Below are 22,523 nucleotides of genomic sequence, written 5' to 3'. Positions count from 1 at the left end.
CCTAAGGGGTGTAACGATCAAAAGGGTCTAAGTGGTCCAAGGGGTTTAAAGGGGTCTAAACTCTAAAGGGAAATATATAAGGGTATTTTCCAATAGTAGTTCGGGTCTAAAGGGGTCGGTCGAATGGGTCCACCGGTCTAAGGGTCAGGGAGTCTAAGGGGTCGAAAAGGGTCTTGAGTGGTCTGAAAGGGTCTTATAGATCTAAATCTACTATAAATGCTTCTTCCGGGTTCTTCCGGGTTCGGTTGCGAGAGGACGCTGGCGTTGCATATTCGCCGCTTCTCCGACTGGATGGATGTACAGGGCCTGCTTCTACCTTTCTGACCTGACATCTCACACCTGTCCTGCCTTTTCACACCCGCACGTGCCGCGTGTTCTCCGGCTGGATAACGGAATCTGCTTTTGATGGTACGGAATACGGAATTCGAAAGGCCCGCTCCCGTTGTTTGTGGCCGTGGCCTTGTTTGCCGGTGGCCTTGTGGCCTTGTTTGCCGCTGTGGTCTTGATTAGCGGCTGCAGTCGTTTGCCGCTGCGTTTGCCGCTGCGTTTGCCGCTGCGTTTGCCGCTTTGCCTCCTCGACCTTGGCCTCGTACTCGTCCCTTCGCTCCTGCCTGGCATGGCTCTGAAGTACTCCGCCGCAAGGCTTCTTCTGCTCAATACCCGCTCCACCCCATCATGCATCTCTGCCATCAAATCAAATGGACTCCTCCGACGACCCAGGTACATTCACCGTGGCTCCGGTCGCAAGTTTGTTTATTTGCAATCAGGTCACTCCATCCCCGTCCTCTGGTCGGCTCAGCGCACTCTCACTCTTCGTCCCAGCGCACCTGGTCACAGCAACCCACACGATCGCACCTCTTGCCTACGAACCCTGGCTAAATCACCTGAATTCATCCCTGCTGTTCAAAACAACATCAAGCTCACCCTGTTCAACACCCGGTCCCTCAACAATAAATGCCTCATCCTGAACGAATACATCCTGGACAACAAACTGGACTTTCTCTGTCTCACCGAAACCTGGCAACAACCTCTGGACTACTACACACTCAACCTCACCACACCCAGTGGATATTCCTACGTCAATAAACCACGCTCGGAGGGCCGAGGTGGTGGAATTGCCGTTATCCACCGTCAAGACATCAAGACCAACCTCATCTCCATCTCATCTGCTCCATCATTTGAACACCTGGCTTTAAAACTCTCTGGTCACACGCAGTCAGTCATGGCTGTCGTCTACCGCCCTCCCAAACCACACCCATCATTCCTGTCTGACTTCTCCTACTTTCTGACCCAGCTATGTTCCCTCTCCCCCTCAATCCTCCTCCTTGGTGATTTCAATATCCACATGGACTCCACTGACTCCACAATAACCACTGACTTCACTGATTTACTCACCTGCTTTAACCTCACTCAACATGTCGACTTTCCTACCCATATCCGTGGTCACATTTTGGACCTTGTCTGCTCCACTGGATTAAATTTGCACCATCTCTATGGCTCCGACCTCACCCTCTCTGACCACTTAGCCATCACTCTGACCATCAACATCCCCGCCCCAACTCCAAGGCATTATCGCACAATCAACTTCCGTAAGCTAAACGCTCTTTCACCTACCTCATTCTCATCCACCCTCTCTGAAAAAATGTCCACTTCTCCCTTCATTGACCTCCACACCCCTTCCGACCTCACTGACTACTACAACCACACTCTCTCCTCCTGCCTTGACCAGCTTGCGCCTGTAAAAACCAAAACAGTTTCTTTCACCCATTCTGCTCCCTGGTTTACCCCTGAACTCCACCTGATGAAAACTCGTGCTCGCCAACTTGAAAGACTCCGCAATAAAACGGGTCTCACAGTTCACTCCCAAGCCTACAAGGACCACATACAACACTACAAAGATGCCCTCTCCCGCGCCCGCTCTGCCTACTACTCTCAAATTATCCACTCTGGCTCCGGAAACCCAAAAGCACTCTTCTCGACAATAAACAAACTCCTCCGCCCCCTGAACACCACCACCCAGTCATTCACAGTAGACAACTGCATCTCCTTCCTCTCTTTCTTCCAACGCAAAATTGACAACATCTACAACAGCTTGACCACCGCCGCACCCGCTCCCCCTCCAACCACCTGCCCCCCCTTGTCCTGCCATCCCCTGTCTCGGTTCTCCCCAATCTCTCCTACTGACCTCTCTGAACTCCTCATAGGAATGAAAACTGCCACCTGCACTCTTGACCCCATCCCCTCCAGCTTTGTCAAGGCCTCCCTCCCTGCTCTCTCTCCACTTATCATTGCAACAATAAACTCCTCCCTGTCTACAGGCATCGTCCCACCTTCCCTCAAAATTGCTGCTGTTACCCCCATTCTAAAAAAACCTGGTCTAAACCCTGACACCCTAAACAACTTCAGACCCATCTCCAACCTACCCTTTCTGTCAAAAGTTTTGGAACGCGCTGTAGCCACTCAACTCAAACATCATCTCTCTGCCAATAACTTGTATGAAACATTCCAATCTGGATTCCGCTCCAACCACAGTACTGAAACTGCTCTCCTCAAAATCACCAACGACCTTCTCCTCTCCTCTGACGCTGGCAACCTCAACATTCTCGTCCTCCTCGACCTCAGCGCTGCCTTTGACACCATCGATCACACTATCCTCCTCACCCGACTTGAATCCACCTTTAACGTCACCGGCACTGCCCTCTCTTGGATTAAATCATACCTCTCTGACAGATGCCAGTTCATCTCCATCAATAACTGCAAATCCCCCACTGCTCCCCTCCCCCAAGGTGTCCCCCAAGGTTCAGTTCTTGGCCCCCTCCTCTTCATCCTTTACCTGTCCCCGCTCGGTCACTTAATCCGCCGTCATGGTCTCCAATTCCACTGCTTCGCCGATGACATCCAGCTTTTCATCTCCACCAAGTCCGTCTCCACCGACACCCACTCTATCCTGACAAACTGCATCACTGAAATAAAATCCTGGCTTCAAATCAACTTCCTCAAGCTTAACTGTGATAAATCTGAAATAATCATCATTGGCCCAAAAACGCTCACAAAATCCACCCATAACTTTGCCCTCAACATCGACGGTATCCCAGTATCCACCTCCCCTCACATCCGGAATCTTGGCGTCATCTTTGACCAAACCCTTTCCTTCGACAAATACACTAAACAGATCACAAAGTCAGCCTTCTTTCACCTGAAAAACATTGCCCGTCTCCGCTCATCCCTCTCCTCCACGGCTGCAGAAACCCTCATCCACGCCTTCATCACCTCCCGTCTGGACTACTGCAATAGCCTCCTCTATGGTTCACCCTCAAAAATCACCAATAAACTCCAATACATTCAGAACTCCGCTGCCCGTCTACTCACTCATTCCCGGACCCGTGACCACATCACCCCCGTCCTTTACAAGCTTCACTGGCTCCCCATCCCCCAGAGAATCCAGTACAAAATCCTCCTCTTGACATACAAAGCCCTCCATAACCTGGCCCCATCCTACCTGGCTGACCTCCTCTCCAGACACACTCCCACCCGCAACCTCCGCTCTGCTGGTACCAACCTCCTGACCCCCTCCATCCGGACCAAATTCAGATCCTGGGGGGACAGGGCCTTCTCCATCGCTGCTCCCACCCTCTGGAACTCACTACCTCACACCATCAGAGACTCCTCCTCACTCACCACATTCAAAACATCACTAAAGACCCACCTGTTCAACGCTGCATTCAACATTCAACCCACAGCATTTAACCCCTGACTATCTCTTCTCCTTCTCCCTCCTTTTGCTTTAAATATTTCCCTATTGATTCTTGTCTTGTCTTTTTGATTCTTGTCTTATATATATGCCGTATATCGCTGCTGTTTGTTTTCTTGATTCTTATCTTTTTGCAATTGTTGTTTTCATGTATTGTTATGCATTATGTTTTCCACTCTGTCAAAGCGCCTTTGGGCTTCTGGAAAAGCGCTATACAAAATAAATGAATTATTATTATTATTATTATAAATGGAAGAGGGTGTGTGTGTGTGTGTGTGTGTGTATGTGTGTGTGTCATCTTTTTGGGTAGTTCCACTGGAGCTTTCTGATGTGGAATGGGACACACCAAAATGATCGTTATGATCGACTGAGTTGATTAGGCTAATTAACTACAAATAATCTGGAAGAATTCCCATGTTTCTAAATGCGCGCCATGTTTTAAGGTAGAGCAATTCAAAAGGTCCTTCCATGGCACAGCATTAGCATTACAAAATAAATAACAAAAACAATGATAACATTGTAACAAAGCATATATGAATTAATACAAATAATATTAACACCAATAGAACAACAACATGCATTTTAAGGCCATTTTCCCTGCTAGAGCGGGGGTTAGCCTTGCGGTCCCCATGACAATCTTCTCCATTTTGCCCTATTTTCTGCATCTCCCCTTGTTAACCCCCTTGCCCGCATTTCTTCTTCCACCATCTTTGGCCACGTCTTTCTCGGTCTTCCCCGTCCTCTACTTCCTTCTACATTCATTTCCATCACTCTTCTCAACCAGTCACTTTCATCCTTCCTCAACACATGACCAAACCATCTCAAACTGTTTGTCTTCACAGCATCAATCACAGACTCTATTCCCATCATCAATAATAATATTATTAACATAATAATAATAATATTAATAATAATATTATTATTAAAATAATAATGTAAAATAATATTAAAACCAATAAAAATATTAAAAATAATAATTTGGCAATAAAAATAACAAACGTATACCAATAACAAATGTACCTTTTTGTACACGTCAATTCGATTTTATGTGATATTGACGATTTATGTGACCTTGACCTTTTGACGTATGGACCTCAAAAACAATAGGATTCCAGTTTGTCACACCCTCTACCAGGTGATTAAGTTTCATGAGGAGCAAAGTAAAAATGTGACCTGTAAACGATTGACACACAGACAAACAAACAGACAGACAAACAGACAGAACTAGCAGGGCACTGAGCACACATCTCCGCCAGTATGTTTAGTTTACATTTTGTATCCCACTTATAGGCCGGATCTGGATCCGGACGTGAACCAAAATGTAATCAGCTTGTTCTTGTCACCTATCCAACTCATCCATCAAGTTATGTCAAAACTCATCCACTAATTTTTGAGATGTCATACTACAGTATATATTGTTTTTGGCCCTATCTCTCAATTGATGGTGAAGAATCACTTCCAAAAAAAAAAATTTATCGTATCCGGATCCAGATTCGGATCTTCACCAAAATCTAATCAATTCGTCCTAACCTGTCCACCAAGTTTCTTCCAAATCTGTCCATAACGTTTTGAGATATCCTGCACACAAACAGACAAACAAACACAGACAGGTGTGAAAACATCACCTTCATCCACTTTCGGCAGGCAGAGGTAATAACAGACCAGACCAACCAATATACTTGCGAATCTTCAATCTCACAAGTAATAAGCAGCAGCGGTGGTGGCAATGTGTATATAAATAATAAAGAACAGTTCCCGAAAGCATATACAATCCTGCACTATTCTCTCCCGTAATTTTTTTTTGTTAATTGCCAAAATTTGGAAATAAAATCGTGTGTCACTTGACTTTTTGCTCAAATACCAAAGTAATTTGGCATGCCTCATGCCCAGAGGATATTGCATACAAGTGCTAACAATGAAAGATGTCCATCCAGTCATTTTTCCAGTCGAGGCTAGACATTAGATTTTCGAGACTGACGGATGGATGGACCGACTCAAAGCACCCAAAATAAATGCGATGCCCAGTTGTGGGCTAAAAATAAATCTTTTGAAATACTTCTCTTCAGAAGAATAATAACATTTACAAGACCAGTCTAGGAAACCCTCATTATTTATAATCCACAATGAAAACCTAAAATCTCTACAGCAGGGTTGGTTACAAATACCTGGGTTTTATTTCCTCCCACATCAAAGGTGGGCGGAGGTTATGTTTTCACCCCTGTCTGTTTGTTTGTTTGTCTGTCTGTGAACAGGATATCTCAAAAAGTTGTGGAGTGATTCAGACAAAATTTAGTGGACAAGTTGGAAGTGTGACAAGGACAAAATGATTACACTCTGGTTCAGGTCCTGATCCCTATCAGTGGGATACAAAACGTAAACAGCTCAGCCTGGCGGAGGGGTACGCTCCAGTGAGTACCATTCTAGCTTGTGTTTCTCCTTGTATTTTCAGTTTCAAATAAGTTAAGATTGTTTTCCCAAACATTTTCTCTATTGGGGTCATTTACATTCCCAGAGGGTTACTCCAAACGACGTGGAGAGAGGAAAATTATTTACCTGCTGTACGACGGCAGTAAGCTCCAGGCAGAGACGGATGATGTCATTTCTACGCAAAGATGTGTCACTCACACTGGCAAATGGAGACCTGCCCAAGCACCGACATGAGTCACCACCATGTTCAGATTGTTCACCTTTTAATATTAGCAGTTCACAGGGTCCACATTTGTCTCGCATTCCAGAAAAGACCAAAATGTGAAAATTACAAATTTTACAAGAGAAATGCTGCAACAGTACAACATATTTAATGTTTCCCACACACTAAACCACCACAATGGAATGAACAGAAACAGCAACAGAACTTACTTGTCCAGCCATGCCAGAAATGCCTTGGCAGCTCCAATGAGATCCACCACCGCAGTGAGCACGTGGTTGGGAAGCTTTGCCTTTGCCACAGTGCCCTCAAGCTGTACTGGTGAGATGGGAGCACCTTCTGCAGTTCTTGCCAGGCCTCCATCACCGCACCAAGATGAAACGAGATTCTGAAGGTTCTTGGAGGCTCCAGCGAGGCGGTGGCAGAGGGAGCGCAAGTTTTCCGTTTCGAGGCCATAGTTCTACACAGAGGGTGAGGAAAAGGGGTGGAAGGGAAAAAATGAAGGGGTTGGATTGGCATGTGAAGTTTAAAATGTAGTTTATTGAGCGAAACAGAGACACCGAGATTGCTGGCCTTCAAGCTGCAGCTATTACCAAAAGCACGTTATCAAAAGTCAGATGATATACCTTTGTCGCCTGCTTTGCTGCAAAATCTCAGGAAAACGTAGTAATCTTCCATGTACAAAACTTTATGAGAGAAGAGATCAATAAGCCAGCCAATCATTGCACCCCACAAACAAAAAACAGAGGTCAGTAATAGCATTTTTCTGTAGTCTCGGTGATACATAACTTGAAGCGGGCCATCAGGATCTCAATCCATCAGGATTGTAGAGAAATGTAATACTTTTGTGTATATTCCCATCGTTGTTGTTTCAATATACATTACAAATCACTTTGAGTTGCTCTCTGAGGAGTTGAGTTGCTCTGATGTCGAATTAATATTAGACATCAGAGCATCAGACATCAGACGCACTCTCACCTCTAAGCTGTCCAGACTGGGTTTGAATCTCTACCCAGCTATGAACACTCATCCCGGTGTTTCGCAGGCAGGATGATTTACAGACTTGGCATTTAATATGGAATTTTTTTTTCTTTCTTGACTTGGGTTTACTTTCTTAACTCAGTATATCAATCTGGTGAGTTTCTTTTACACTTTGGTGATTTATTTGTTAAAAGAACCATGTCACTGATTGTCTGTCGCAGCAAGAAGTCAACAACAGGATTATATCACAGGTGGCGTGGCAAAATGTACGGACAGGTGCATTTGATGATTGGCTTCACAGTCGGGTATACAAGGGTTGTTGCGTTCTGTATTAGTGGAAAACAACTGCTGCACGTCTCCAAAAGTTATTGCCGCTTCCTCTGGAGATGGTCTGTCAACTCGACAATGCTGTTTGTCATGGAGTGGTGGTTTTAGGAAATTACGGCATGAAACAGCATGCTATTGCTCGGCAGTATGGCATCACTCAAGGTCACGTGTCAAAGATCCTGAAACGAAATGCTCAGAGGGGTGTCCCTACTCCAATACCGAGGCCAGGACGTCCCACAGAACCACAAGGAGGGATGATCGCCAGCTGCACCAGTTAGTCCGCAATGGCCTTACCAAGTCAGCTAATCGGCTTAGGGCTGAGTGGCAGCAATTGACAAATGTGCCTGTATCCAGAAGGCTAGTCAACCAACGACTGGTTCAAGCAGGCTATCGTGCCAGGCGTCCCCTGAGAAAGCCACGCCTGACCAGACAACACCGCCAGCGCCGATTGCAGTGGGCCAAAGAGCACCGTCAATGGCAGCCAGGACACTGGAATCACGTGATCTTCCAGTGACGAGTCTAGATTTCTGGTCTATCGTCAAGATGGCCGCGTCCGAGTGCGCAGACAAGTGCATGAAGCCTACAACAAAGATTGTATAGTGCCAAGAGTCCAAGCTGGAGGTGGTGGGGTGACTGTTTGGGCTGCTTTTCATGCAGGGGGCAAAACTGACCTGGTTGTTCTGAATGGAAACCTGAACCAGTTCAAGTACAGGGCCATTCTGGAAGAAACATTGCTTCCATTTGCTCGTGCAGCCTTTCGAGGAAACTTTGTCTTCCAAGATGACAATGCACGGCCTCATTGTGCTCGCATGATCCAACACTTTCTTGCTGACCGTGGTGTAGAGCATATGGAGTGGCCTGCCATGTCCCCGGATATGAGTCCGATAGAGAACTTGTGGGCCGAATTAACGCATCAAATCGACCACTTGGACCAGCAGCCGACCTCTGTGCGTGAATTGCAGCAGGCTATTGTCACTGCATGGCAAGCGATTCCTGTCCAAACCTTGGCAAATCTCGTGAACGGCATGCCTCAACGTGTACGTGCTCTCCTGAATGCCCGTGGGGGTTACACGGAGTACTGAGCTGTAATTTTACTGTCCGTAATCCCAGTCGTAATTTATCTTTTGTTTTTGTTAAAAAAAAATTTTGGCTAATGTGCAAAATAAAGAGATACTTCTGGAAAACGTACAGAAGTTTAACACAGTACTGTCCATGAATTGAGTTCGATATCAGTTTACATCACTTTCAAGGATCAATTTATTTGTTTCGAAATGTCAAATGTGGTTTTTGTTTCTTTTAAAGGTCACATTAACAAAATCTAGAATAATTTCAACATAATTCCAATAAACTTTTGCTTCTAAGACATCTTGAAAAGTAGTTCACCCCCACAAAAAAAATATTCCATATTAAATACCAAGTCTGTATTAACGTGTGTGCCCCTCCCTCAAATGGACATTAAACTGGCCGTCCTTTCTGCCGGCATTGGTCGGTCGGTGGACGTTAAACTTAAAGATCCCATGTTATCGTTCACGAAGAGTAGGCGAACTATCGCCTGCATCATAGACAAATTAAAAAATTCCTGCCCTAACCAGCAAGCGGCACTGCATCAGCAGCACAGCCGCGCTCCCAGCAATGATGCAAAGCAGCAGCCACAGGCTGCACACACAATGCATGAATAAGTTGAAGTGTTAACTTAAAACACCCAAACTTCTCATATTTGGAAAAATCTGGAGGATTAATGCAACATAGCTCAAAACCAAAACACCAGCCACAGTATTCTTTAAATCCTCCTTCCAAATTATAGTACTTTTTAAACAACCAAGAGAGGAGTTGTCACAGGAGCGATATAGCATGTTCTTCCACTAAATGGAGTAGCTTACTTACCGTATGGTCAGTGCATGAACCAGAAACCTTGCAATCTTCAGTCGGTGGATCAAGTTTAAAACAGAATTAAAATCCTTCAACGCATGTCCACAAATATAGCCCGACGTTATCGGTGTCTGTGGGTATCGTCTCATGCTCACCCACTCCCGTGTTAATGGGCAGTGATGGATGACCATTGCCAAGGTGTACAAAAAACTTTTAATTAGAGCAATGGCTTTTAATTAACTCCAGACTTATCAAAAGATTAGAATTTATCCATTTAATGTACCATAGACGACATGGTATGTCTCACTCTGCTGTTCTACCCATTTATGCCTATGAGGTGACTTCACATCATGCTATAAGAGTGTAAGGGGTTCGGGTTCATCTTTATAAAATGATAAACATCTAAGTCCCTGTGTATTTCTTTCCACAGCCCCTATTCTTCTTTTTTATGCCTCCGTTGACGAAGTCGCCTGAGGCATTATGTTTTCAGGTTGTCCGTCCGGCTAAAGAAGGCCAGTGGATTGGGAACTGAGTACCCGTGTCCCTCTATACAAGGGGAAGGGGTAACCCTCTGGACTGTGGCTCGTATCGAGCGATAAAGTTATTGGACCATGGAATGAAGGTATTGGAAAGGGTGTTGGAGAGGAGGATAAGGAAGAAAGTGAAGATTGACGAAATGCAGTTTGGATTTATGCCAGGAAGAGGAACGACAGACGCGCTTTTGATTGTGAGGCAGTTGCAGGAGAAGTACATGGAGAAGAGGAAGAAGTTGTTTCTTGGGTTTGTTGATCTGGAGAAAGCATTCGATTGGGTTCCACATGAAGTAGTGACATGGGCATTGAGGAAGTTAGGAGTGGAGGAATGGTTGATCAGAGTAGTGATGGCAATGTACAAAAGAGCGCGCACAGCTGTAAGGACGAAGGACGGGAACAGTGGTGAGTTTGAGGTCAAGGCGGCAGTGCATCAGGGGTCGGTACTAAGTCCAATACTATTTGTAGCTGTGATGGAGGTGCTGGCCAGGAACGTAAAGGAGGGTTTACCGTGGGAGTTGTTGTATGCAGATGATCTGGTGTTGATTGCAGAAAGTATGGATGGACTGAAGGAGAAGATGGACAAGTGGAAGGAATGTATGGAGACAAAAGGTCTGAAGGTGAATATCGGAAAAACGAAGGTGATGGCAAGTGGTAAAGCATGTGGTGAGGTGGAAAGAACTGGGAAGTGGCCGTGTGCTGTGTGCAGGAAGGGTGTCGGAGTGAACTCCATTCAATGTACAATGTGCGCTGAGTGGGTTCATCAATAATGTAGTGGTCTGAGAGGGTCATTAACTAGTGTGGCAGCTACATTCAAGTGTAAGGTGTGCACAGAGGGAGCTGCAGATGGAGGAAATGTTGGGTTGGATCTTGGAGACGGCGTGAAGCTGGAAGGTGTGAAAACATTTTGTTACCTAGGAGACATGCTGAATGGAGAAGGTGGATCAGACTCGGCAACGGTTGCTCGAGTGAGATGTGCATGGAAGAAGTTTCGGGAACTGAGTGGCGTGCTGACGAGGAGGGGAGTGTCATTGAAGCTGAAGGGAAAGGTGTATGCTGCATGTGTGAGATGTGTTATGATTTATGGGAGCGAGACATGGGTAATGAACGTAGAGGAGCATCGAAGGCTGGAAAGGGTGGAAATGCGAATGGTTCGGTGGATGTGTGGAGTATCGTTGAGAGAGAGGAAGACAAATGATGAATTGCGAAAGATGATGGGAATAGAGGCTGTGATGGATGCTGTGAAGAGAAACAGTTTGAGATGGTTTGGTCATGTGTTGAGGAAGGATGAAAGTGACTGGTTGAGAAGAGTGATGGAAATGAATGAAGAAGGAAGTAGAGGACAGGGAAGACCGAGAAAGACTTGGCTAAAGATGGTCGAAGAAGAAATGCGGGCAAGGGGGTTAACAAGGGGAGATGCAGAAAATAGGGCAAAATGGAGAAGATTGTCATGGGGACCGCAAGGCTAACCCCCGCTCTTGCAGGGAAAATGGCCTTAAAATGCCTGTTGTTGTTTGTTGTTGTTGTCCGTACAGCTGTCAGTCCATGATAGGTTTTCGTTACCGCAATAACTTGAGAACGGCTGAAGGGATCTTAGTCAAACTTGGTGCAGATATGTATAATGAGGTAAAGACGAACTGATTAGATTTTGGAATCACGAGGTCAAAGGCCAAAGGTAATGTTAGGTAAAAATCCTGTTACTGCGATAACCTGTGAACCAGTGATGGGATTCTGATCAAATTTGTTACAATTATGTGGAATGATGAACTGATTAAATTTTGGGGTCGAGAGATCAAAGGTTAGAGGTCATGTCAGGTAAAATTGTGATAACTTGAGAACAGCTGAATGGATTTAAATCAAAGTTGGTACAAGTATTATAAGGATGTAATAATGTGGGCGGAGGCATATCGGTCGACGCTGTGATGTCAAAGAGTGTCGTTCTAGTTTTGTATACAATGTCAAGGAGCGTGGAGGAGCGTGGAGGAGCTGGAGCATAGAACGAATTAGGATGTAACAAAACAATTTAAAGACCAGTAGAACGAAAGGGAGGAACACGCCACAAGCAGGGATGAGGGAAAAAATAGAGGGAAACTTGGACACATTAGGAATGTGGGGAAGAATGAGTGGTAAGGAAGACACTGGAGATAGACAAGATGGATACAGTCGCAAACTCGCAAGAAGAAGAAAAAGCAGAAACTTGGAGAGAAGTAGGCTTGGGTGGAGGGAGATGGGGGGTGGGGGGGGGGGGGTGAGTTTAGAGGTAGAGAAGATCATGGTTTTGGATTGGGGCCAGTCTGACATGGTGGTGAACAGCTGTCTTGAACACCTGCAGGGAAGAATGACATTGAATATAATGTGGAAGTTCGTTCCACAGAAGGGAAAAAAAGAACGAATAAGTGGAAATGAGCAGCGATCTTTAATTTAGGGAGCTTCACTGGAAAGGGGTTGCTGGTGGACCGTGTGCACTTTGTGGATACTTTGGGGGGGGAGGGGGGGAGGGTGGGCCAAGGAAGGATCAGATGTGCCAAGGAAGGACTTTGTACAACAGAGGATGCCCAGTCGGCGGCTGGCTGCTGCTGGCTTTGTAGGCAAACTTTGAAATATGGTTTGCCCAAGAAAGATCATGGCTGATCGTGAGACCTTAGAGTTTGAGGGACTGGACTTCTTCTAGAGTGCTGTTGAGAAAGTAGATAGGAGGGTTCATCAGACAGTCCTTTTGGAGAAACAGAGTGAGTGTGGGATTAGTCAGGATTGAAATGAAAATACCCAGGGTTTGACATTCTTGTTCCCATTTCATTTGATCGCAATTCATAGCACCTTGCAGATATCCCTCATCGCCACCTCCAAATCTCAGCAACATTGAAAAGCAGTGGGGCAAGCTAAGGGTACGGCCAATGGTTAACGGGAAGAAGAGAGAGACAAAGTGAGATGGACCAAGAAACAGACGTCCACACATGCAGAAAGACAGGAAGCTGAATTCTCAAACAAACAGTTAGGATTTCACGTTCCCACACGTTTCCAGAAACGCCCAAGGGTAACCCGACCTTGGGCCCTAGTTGCAAGGCAGGTTGGATGGGTGTGCTGTGGTGGACAGCTGAACAAAGGCAACTCAGTGCCTTTCAGGTAACACAAAGATTCCACACCCATGGGTTTGCATTTGCCCATGGCAAAAAATCCATAACGCTGCATTGCTTCCTTAATCTCTGCAACATCTCCATCATAATCTATCATCATCATCATCATCATCATCATCATCCAAGTCTCACACACACACAAAGTTCCACTATATACCATAAAAAATGTTCCCTGGCAAGTTACAGAGGGGGAGAGGAAGGGGTGGGGGTGCACAAATCAAAGCACCTTTGATAGTTTCTGGCTTAGTGCAGACAACATGTGGACCGCTGAACAGAGATTCAGCTTGTCATCCATATTAGAGCAGCTGTGCAAAGTTGGCTTGCAAGTCACGAGGGCTGGGAGGGGCAGGGGTATCAAATGCATTCCACGAAGTCCCAGTTGCTGGAGAGCAGGCAAAAGGTTGCTTGTTCCGCAAGGCATGACAATATTGGCGATGGCAATTCGAGGAGCACTTGTTATGTGGATTTTTATTTTTATGTCATGACAAATGTCCTTCCCAAAAGTGGCTCGCACACCATTGACCAAAAATGGGAGATCGGTGCGGGGCAGTCTGTTCAAACCCACCCACCCGGCATTCTCACCTGCGCTCCTCCATCAAGCTGGCAGGGACAGGCACTCTGACAAGTCATTGTCCCATTAAGATGTTATTAAATATAAAGAATTGTAATAAATGTTACTGCGGATTACGAATCATCATGAATTATGCACAGCTATTGCAGCTCGTTGCCAAGGGCAGGTTTTACTGGGTCTAAATACCGAGGAATTGTAACGGAATGCATTGAACTAGACACCCGGTGCTGTTCCGGGCTATTCTACACCTGCACGCACACATGGAAGTGCAAAAAATATCAGTGACTTGCACCTTTCGCTATCACCTTGTATTATCAGATGATGACTTCAATTGGCAGGTCAAATCACCAAATGGCTTTAATAAATGGAGCAATGAATTATGGGTAATCTAGTTTGACACTGGCTGCCCTGTACAGCACATAGTTTAATGACATGCACCAGGTCAGCAATGTTCATCACCCGCAGTTTGGATCTTAATAACGGCCATCCGTATTGCAGAAACATCCTTGAATTCCATAAATTGTCATGCCATTAAGTGGTTAAAAAATTTTTCCATCCTGCAGTGTCTGTGACGTCACGATCGAGGTGACGGATTAATATTACACGGGGCTTGCACTGTTATGGCACATTGCCCACGATTCTGTGCACAGAACAGGGGTTTCACACTTGAGCTGTCAAAGCCTACTGTCAGAATATAAATTTCCAAATCAAAATGTCAGCTCAGATTCCTCCATCAGCCATTTCCCCTCTGCATAGCTAACAGCTGATACGGTGAACATGTGATAAGGAAAAACCACTGGTGCTTCCAAACAATTAAGAGTTCAAAGGCCTAAGTGCAAATATAGGACAGAAAAGGGTTCATATGGGGTGGGGGAGGGGGAAGGGAAGGAGGAGAACTAACTTTAGAGTGGAAACAAAGACATGTTGAGGTGACAACTATTCACCAGCCCACTAAATTAATGTTTAAGGCTCTTGTAGGACCGAAAAGTATTTAACCAACAGCTTTTGATGACGCGTTCAGCCTTTAACCATCAGCATGACAAGATGGCCAAAATAAGAAAATAACCTCGACCAGATTCAGGAATGCGCACACTCCATGTTGCTTTTCCTGGCACATATCTCAAAATGCAAAATGCGTGGACTCCCATGAGTCCCAGCTCTTCCTAGTGCTCCGGCAGCCTCCATTCGCTGTCCCAAATGTCACTCTTGTGGCCTATTTTTCTCTTTACAAATCACAAAAATGACCACGACACACAGGGGGACCAAAGATGTGCTCAACTACGTACCTGTTCATAGCGATGGGGTACGATGCACACAACTTAAGACTCCCCAACTAAAAACCTGAACCTTGGCTACCTGGGCAATGCTGATGCTGCGACCTCAAGTTCCAATCGTATTTACCGCATCAACCTGCGAGATGTCCTAACGTCTTTCCCCAGTATGTAAAAGCTACAGTCTCGGTATAATGGATTAAAAAAAGTATTCTTTATGAATACCTAAATGTGTTTCTCGAGAATGGTTGTACAGTATTTATAAAATAACCGCAAACAATAATTCCATCCCCCCAGCTTGATTTGTTTCCCTCCTACATATGTTGTAAGAATACATTGAAAGTAAAGTCACACCCAAATGCACTGTGTACAAAAACAATGACAAATTTAAACTCAGCACCTTCAAAGCAAAACTACAATTTGGGCAAAGGCAAGCTCAGCTGCAAAGGAGCACATGCATTTCCAGCAATTGTCTAAAAATCCCAATGCAGGTGTGGAATGGTTAGAGCGTCCGCTCTGAGTTTGAGCTTTGTGGTCCAAACCCTGGTCGAGTCATACCAAACACTTTATAAAAATGGTACGTGTTGCCCCCTTGCTTGATCCTCAGTGCATCTAAAATGAAAAAGCATGGACTTTATTCTTGTTCTGCTAATTCCATCTAGTGTGTAAATATTACGTTATTGGGCTGTGCAGGTTAAGTGTCACATGACCAGCAGGTGGTATTGTATTTTCTTTCTAGTGCTAAATTATTTCAGACTTTTCCTCACCACCATCACGAACCGCCAATTTGCAGGCGGGGTGGACATTTGAACATGATTTTACAGTTGTCAGGCCGGTCCAGTTGCCTGGTCGAAATCCTGACAAACCACGATCAAAGCGGTCACGCTTTGGCCTGTTTGCGGTCACAAACAGGGTTGCAGGCCTGTTTGCCATGCTACCGTACTTCAGTGGAACGTCTGAGCCGGCTATGCGATGTGCTGGTACTCCCTCACGCCGAACAACCAAATGGCGGTATGAGCACAGATACCACATGGGGTACTTTTTCTGCTGGGAACTAATCGGCCAAACCCAATCTGTCATTTATCAAACCATTATAGCTCGTATTAATTAGACATCAGAGCAACTCAAATCCTCAGAGAGCAACTCAAAGTGATTTGTAATGTATATTGAAACAACAACAACGACGGGAATATACACAAAAGCAATACATTTCTCTACAATAATAATAACCCATACACGCCCCTGAAAAAACAAACGATAGGTAGATTTTTAATTACCTGGGCATGTAATGGTCCTATTCACGCCACAGGAGAAAGACTAGAATAAGTGAAAGGACTGAAATACCCAGGCTGTGCCCGACAGGACTCAGGGAGTCCCAAGTTGAGATATGGCCTTGCAGGAAACAGTGTGTGCCATTTGGTTGCGGTATGGTTTGACCGGAGGCTGCAGGCGAGTGAAGTGCCGTGAAGAAAATCCCTGAAGTTCACGTGTCGGCTTCGCTTCCCCACGAGGTCTCCCTGCATCTACTACCCTGAAGTTCGCACCACGCCCTTTTATAGCCTGCTCCCACTCATGGCCGTGACACCACTAGCCCCACCCTATTCAGCTGCCATTGGCTCAGTTTGTGGTGTGGCTTCCCCCCTGACCTATCACACACTTTATATGGTACTCTTTGTCTTTGACAGCGATGTTTTGCCACGCAAACTAGTGCTGACGGCCTGCCAGGTTGTATCAAAGCACATGAAAAGACAGATTATATGGGGATAAAACGTAAAAAGGATGTGATGGGATAGCGGTTTTAGACACACATGCGGGGAGAAAAGATGCCAGCTTTCTGCACGTATTACAACGCATATCCCGACATCACAATTAAATTATCTCACGCTTATTAAAAACAGGCATCAAAGTCAAAAACAAACACTGATTGTCCTATTTCTTGTAGCTGTTCCCACATTAACAACAGCCAATTAGAGTTATCATGTTGAGTCAGGCTCTTTCCTTTTTTATACATTGACTACATTTAGATTCGTGACAATTATATTAGGCTGTGAGAGAGATAGCAATTCTATGTCTGGTATCAGATCAATTCCCAACCATATGATAAACGCAGTACAGTAAGTATAGTACAGTACAGTATAAAAGTCATTCTGCATGCTTTCAATAGCTGATGACTAAGGCATGCCTTACTAACTGGGTAGACAAAATGCAACTGAAGCATAAATTGACCACACATTACAGCAGCCTGTGAAAACATTGGGAATTGTAGAGTCAATATTTTTCGTTTCCAAAAAAACCTAAACTCTGTTTCAGAAATTAAATTCCATTTCATATTTTCTCTGAGCCTGTTCACCTGATGGGTCCAAAGAGACAGGTCCAAGAAAGCCTCGCCAAACTGAATGTCTCCGTACCTCTTTCTCGGAGGGTCACTGGGTGGTGCGTTTCACCACCATGGCAAGGCAGACACATGGTGAACTAGAACGGCACTGGGTAGCGCAAACCTCCACCAGGCTGAACAGTTTACGGTTTGTATTCCATTGATAGGCCGGATCTGGATCCGGACCTGAAGCAAAATTTAACCCGCTTATTCTTGTCACATAACCAAATTACCCACCGAGGTTTTGTCATCAACAGTCCACAATTTCTGAAATATCATGCTAGATACCGTTTTAGATGAAGAATCACTTTTAAAAATTTTAAATCACAAACATTTACATAACTATAACATAAACGCGATGCATAACTAAAACGGCGCTCTTCAATGCAGTGATGTCGACCGATATGCCTTCGCCCACATTATTACATCATTATAAATACTCGTACCAAGTTTGATTAAAATCCCTTCAGCTGTTCTCAAGCATCACATTTTTACCTCACATGACCTCTGTCCTTTGATGCGGAAATCTGAACAATTCATCCTTTCATCCTAATATATACTTGCACCAGGTTTGGTCAAAATATGATCACTGGTTCACAAGTTAGCGCAGTAACAAACTCTTTACCTAGCGGACAGCTGACGTTTGACCTATTCAGCCCATAATGTAATCCAGTTATGTTTTCATCATTATACATACTTGCACCAAGTTTGACTTAAATTCCTTCAGTCGTTCTCAAGTTATCTCGGTTACGAAAACCTATCACAGACGGACGGACAGACAACCTGAAAACATAATGCCTCCGGCGATTTCATCAGTGGAGGCATACAAATTATAATATCTGCATCCGGACTTGGATTTTCACCAAATTCTAATCATTTCGTCCTTGTCACAATGTCACATACACTACCTATCCACCAAATTTTGTTTGAATCCGTCCAAGACTTTTTGAGATATCCTGTTCACAAACAGACAAAGGTAAAAATATAACCTCCATCCACCGTTGGTGGCAGAGATAGTAAAACATGCTCTAAATGTTTGTTATAATCTGGATGCCTGACAGAGGTCCGAATACATATAATATATGGAACCATGCCATGCTTAAAATATGATGCATTGTAACACTTACCTCTGCACACTATCAACAAACAACAGGCATTTTAAGGCCATTTTCCCTGCAAGAGCGGGGGTTAGCCTTGCGGTCCCCATGACAATCTTCTCCATTTTGCCCTATTTTCTGAATCTCCCCTTGTTACCCCCCTTGCCCGCATTTCTTCTTCGACCATCTTTAGCCAAGTCTTTCTCGGTCTTCCCCGTCCTCTACTTCCTTCTACATTCATTTCCATCACTCTTCTCAACCAGTCACTTTCATCCTTCCTCAACACATGAACAAACCATCTCAAACCGTTTCTCTTCACAGCATCCATCACAGGCTCTATTCACATCATCTTTCGCAATTCATTATTTGTCTTCCTCTCTCTCAACGATACTCCACACATCCATCGAACCATTCGCATTTCCACCCTTTCCAGCCTTCGTTGCTGCTCTACGTTCATTACCCATGTCTCGCTCCCATAAATCATAACACTTCTCACACATGCAGCATACACATTTCCCTTCAGCTTCAACGACACTCCCCTCCTCGTCAGCATGCCACTCAGTTCCCGAAACTTCTTCCATGCACATCTCACTCGAGCAACCGTTGCCGAGTCTGATCCACCTTCTCCATTCAGCATGTCTCCTAGGTAACAAAATGTTTTCACACCTTCCAGCTTCACGTCGTCTCCAAGATCCAACTCAACATTTCCTCCATCTGCAGCTCCCTCTGTGCACACCTTACATTTGAATGTCGCTGCCACACTGGTTAATGACCCTCTCAAACCACTACATTTTTGATGAACCACTCAGCGCACATTGTACATTGAATGGAATTCACTCCGACGCTGTACCGAATTCATCTGTACACTATCAGCAAAGGATAAATGTTTACGACTTCATACCATTACATTTTCTGCAAGCAACAAAATCCCACAGCCACATATTTAATCATGTCGCCATAAAACATAGAAACACCCGCCAGCGATCGTGCCATGTAAGATCAAGTGACGTGTTATTGTCCTCGGTCATGTACAGTCACGTGAAAAAGTAAGTACACCCCATGTAAAGTGTTGACCTTTTCAACATATTGTTGCGGATATGAGGATTGCATTTTTTTGATTGTGTGTATTGTATTGTGGTAAATTGATGAACATTGTTTGGATATGGCCCCTCCTGCCTCCGGAGTTGTGTAAAGGTAAAAAGGGCGTCCCGGTAGTTATTCCATGAAACACCACATTGCAGGACCCGATAAAACCCTTGTTCAGTAGCTTATATCTTATTATGTGTTTTAGAGTAAGGCCTTGTCTTCCATTAGAATGACACTCCATTGCACCGAATCAATTAAGAATAGCTCCCCTTCAATAATTCCATTTCCCAGCCAAACTCTCCATCTGTGGGTAAAGCAGTTCACAAGCGTGGGGTGCACGCCCTCTCAATTCGCTGCTATAGTGAATATGTGCTCCGTGCTCTGTTTGAACAGGAGGGGCGGGGTCGCCAGGGAGAGGCAAGCCCAGGGCGCGCCACGAAGGGCAGGGCTGTGCAGCCCCATGCCCAAATAAGGAAACAAGCCCGTGGCTCGCCACGAGGGGCGTGCCGTCGGCGCGATGCCCAAATAAGGAGACAAGCCCGTGGGATTACCATAGAAGGTCACGAAACAGAGCACGGGGGGGGAGGGCGGTACCGAAACCGAAGAGGGCGTGTCAGTCCCGCGCTGGAGAGAAGTGAGAGGAAGGGAATACGAGCTGAGCTGGGTGGAGAGGTACACGACAAAGAAAGGGTCCAAGAGAAAGCAGAGGAACTTTTACGAACGAGTTGCAAAGAGATACGGCAGATGAGTCCAGCCCCGTTTCAACCAGCCGCGTGAAGCCCTGACGGGGCAGCGAGTGACCCTGCCAGCGTGCGCTGTAAAGCCGAATACCAGGAGCTGCCGGCGTGCGCTGTAAAGCGGATTACAAGGAGCTGCCGGCTCCCCGCTTCCCGCCCGGAGTGGACCTGCTCGCTGTGCCCTGTGATCCCACCTGCTCATCCTTTCCAGCCATTCCTGCCTGCAAGTTCCCCATTTGCGTACGTGAGTTTGTTTTGTTCGTGCTGTCCTGGGTAGTAACTAAGTCCGTATAAGCTAGTATTTTCTCTGTGTCTCTAAAAGCTTCTGTATATTATTTTATTATCTTTCCTTCTCCTTGGTTATTTTGAGCCTGTAAATAGTAAATAAATTTAGTAGTATTTTCAACCCTTTTCTCGTCTTCTTATTCCTTTTCTTCACATTCGTCGTCTTAGTCTTTTCCACATTGAGTATCTGTGGCGCGATACGGCCAACGTTTGGGTGAATCGGGTTTAGTCGGGGAACAACTGTTCGGCCGCGGTTACCTCCGCTCGGTAAAAATAACATCTAATCCGCGGACCGTAACAATATTTCAACATACAGCTATTTGATCTTCATTTCAACAATATTGATAGATAAAGGTGATATAATATAACAAATATCAGGAAACATTTACATTTTGTAGTCCATTGTATAATTTAAATAAACATAAATGCAAATTTCGCATGTGGAAAAAGTAAGTACACCCTTGGCTCTAATAGGTGGTATTGCCCCCTTTGGCAGAAACAACCTCAAGTAGGCGTTTCTTATAACTGTCTACCAGTCTCTGACATCGACTGGGAGAAATTTTTGCCCACTCCTCCATGCAGAATTATTTCAGCTGTGCGATGTTTGAGGGGTTTCTTGCATGCACAGCTCGTTTCAAATCCCCCCACAACATCTCGATGGGATTTAGATCCGGGCTTTGACTTGGCCATTCAGAAAGAAGGTTATAGATGCCTACGAGTCTGGGAAGGGATTTAAAAAGATCTCCAAACAATTTGAAATCAATCATTCGACTGTCCGGAAGATCATCTGCAAGTGGAGAAGATTCCAAACAACTGCCGACTTGTTCACGCCAGGCCGCCTCAGCAAGTTCAGCTCGAGAGCAGACTGCAAGATGCTGAAAGAAGTCTCTAAGAACCCCAGAATGTCATCACGGGACCTACAGGTAGCTCTTACCATTGTTGATGTCAAAGTGCATGAGTCCACCATTAGAAAGAGGCTGCACAAATTTGATCTACATGGGAGGTGTGCCAGGAGGAAACGTTTGCTGTCCAGAAAGAACATCACGGCAAGACTAAAGTTTGCCAATGAACACCTTGGCAAAGTCCAGCACTTCTGGAACAATGTGCTCTGGACAGATGAGTCAAAGGTGGAGCTATTTGGCCACAGTACCAGAAGACATGTTTGGCGAAAACCAAAGACAGCATTTGACCGCAAAAACCTGATACCAACTGTAAAGCATGGTGGTGGAAATATTATGGTTTGGGGCAGCTTTGCTGCATCAGGACCTGGGCAGATCACCATCCTAGAATCCACTATGAATTCTTCATTGTACCAGAGGGTGCTTGAGGATAATGTGAGGCCATCTGTCGGAAAGTTGAAGCTCAACCAAAGGTAGACCTTGCAACATGACAATGACCCTAAACATACCAGTAAATCCACCAAGGAATGGCTGAAAAGAAAGAAACGAAGGGTTCTGGAATGGCCAAGTCAAAGCCCGGATCTAAATCCCATCGAGATGTTGTGGGGGGATTTGAAACGAGCTGTGCATGCAAGAAACCCATCAAACATCGCACAGCTGAAATAATTCTGCATGGAGGAGAGGGCAAAAATTTCTCCCAGTCGATGTCAGAGACTGGTAGACAGTTATAAGAAACGCCTCTTTGAGGTTGTTTCTGCCAAAGGGGGCAATACCACCTATTAGAGCCAAGGGTGTACTTACTTTTTCCACATGCGAAAATTGCATTTATGTTTATTTAAATTATACAATGGACTACAAAATGTAAATGTTTCATGATATTTGTTATATTATATCACCTTTATCTATCAATATTGTTGAAATGAAGATCAAATAGCTGTATGTTGAAATATGTTGAAAAGGTCAA

General features: G+C 45.0%; 1 protein-coding gene across 4 annotated transcripts in view; it reads right to left on the bottom strand.

Annotated features, from left to right (window-relative positions):
* The window catches only part of LOC137439256 (connector enhancer of kinase suppressor of ras 2), a 231,786-nt gene that overhangs the window by 103,657 nt on the left and 105,606 nt on the right, over positions 1–22,523 (bottom strand). For all 4 annotated transcript variants that reach the window (XM_078768257.1, XM_078768258.1, XM_078768260.1 and 1 more), the window contains exons 3-4: positions 6,611–6,858; positions 6,305–6,392 (exon numbers count right to left, since the gene is read on the bottom strand). In XM_078768257.1, coding sequence (XP_078624383.1) covers positions 6,305–6,392; positions 6,611–6,858 — 336 coding nt within the window. The remainder of the gene's footprint in view (positions 1–6,304; positions 6,393–6,610; positions 6,859–22,523) is intronic.

Source organism: Myxine glutinosa, chromosome 14 (genome assembly GCF_964187855.1).
Source record: "Myxine glutinosa chromosome 14, kmMyxGlut1.1, whole genome shotgun sequence".
NCBI classification, from domain to species: Eukaryota; Metazoa; Chordata; class Myxini; order Myxiniformes; family Myxinidae; genus Myxine; species Myxine glutinosa.
Note: the sequence above shows the minus strand (reverse complement) of the source record. Positions and strands in the feature narration are given on the sequence as shown.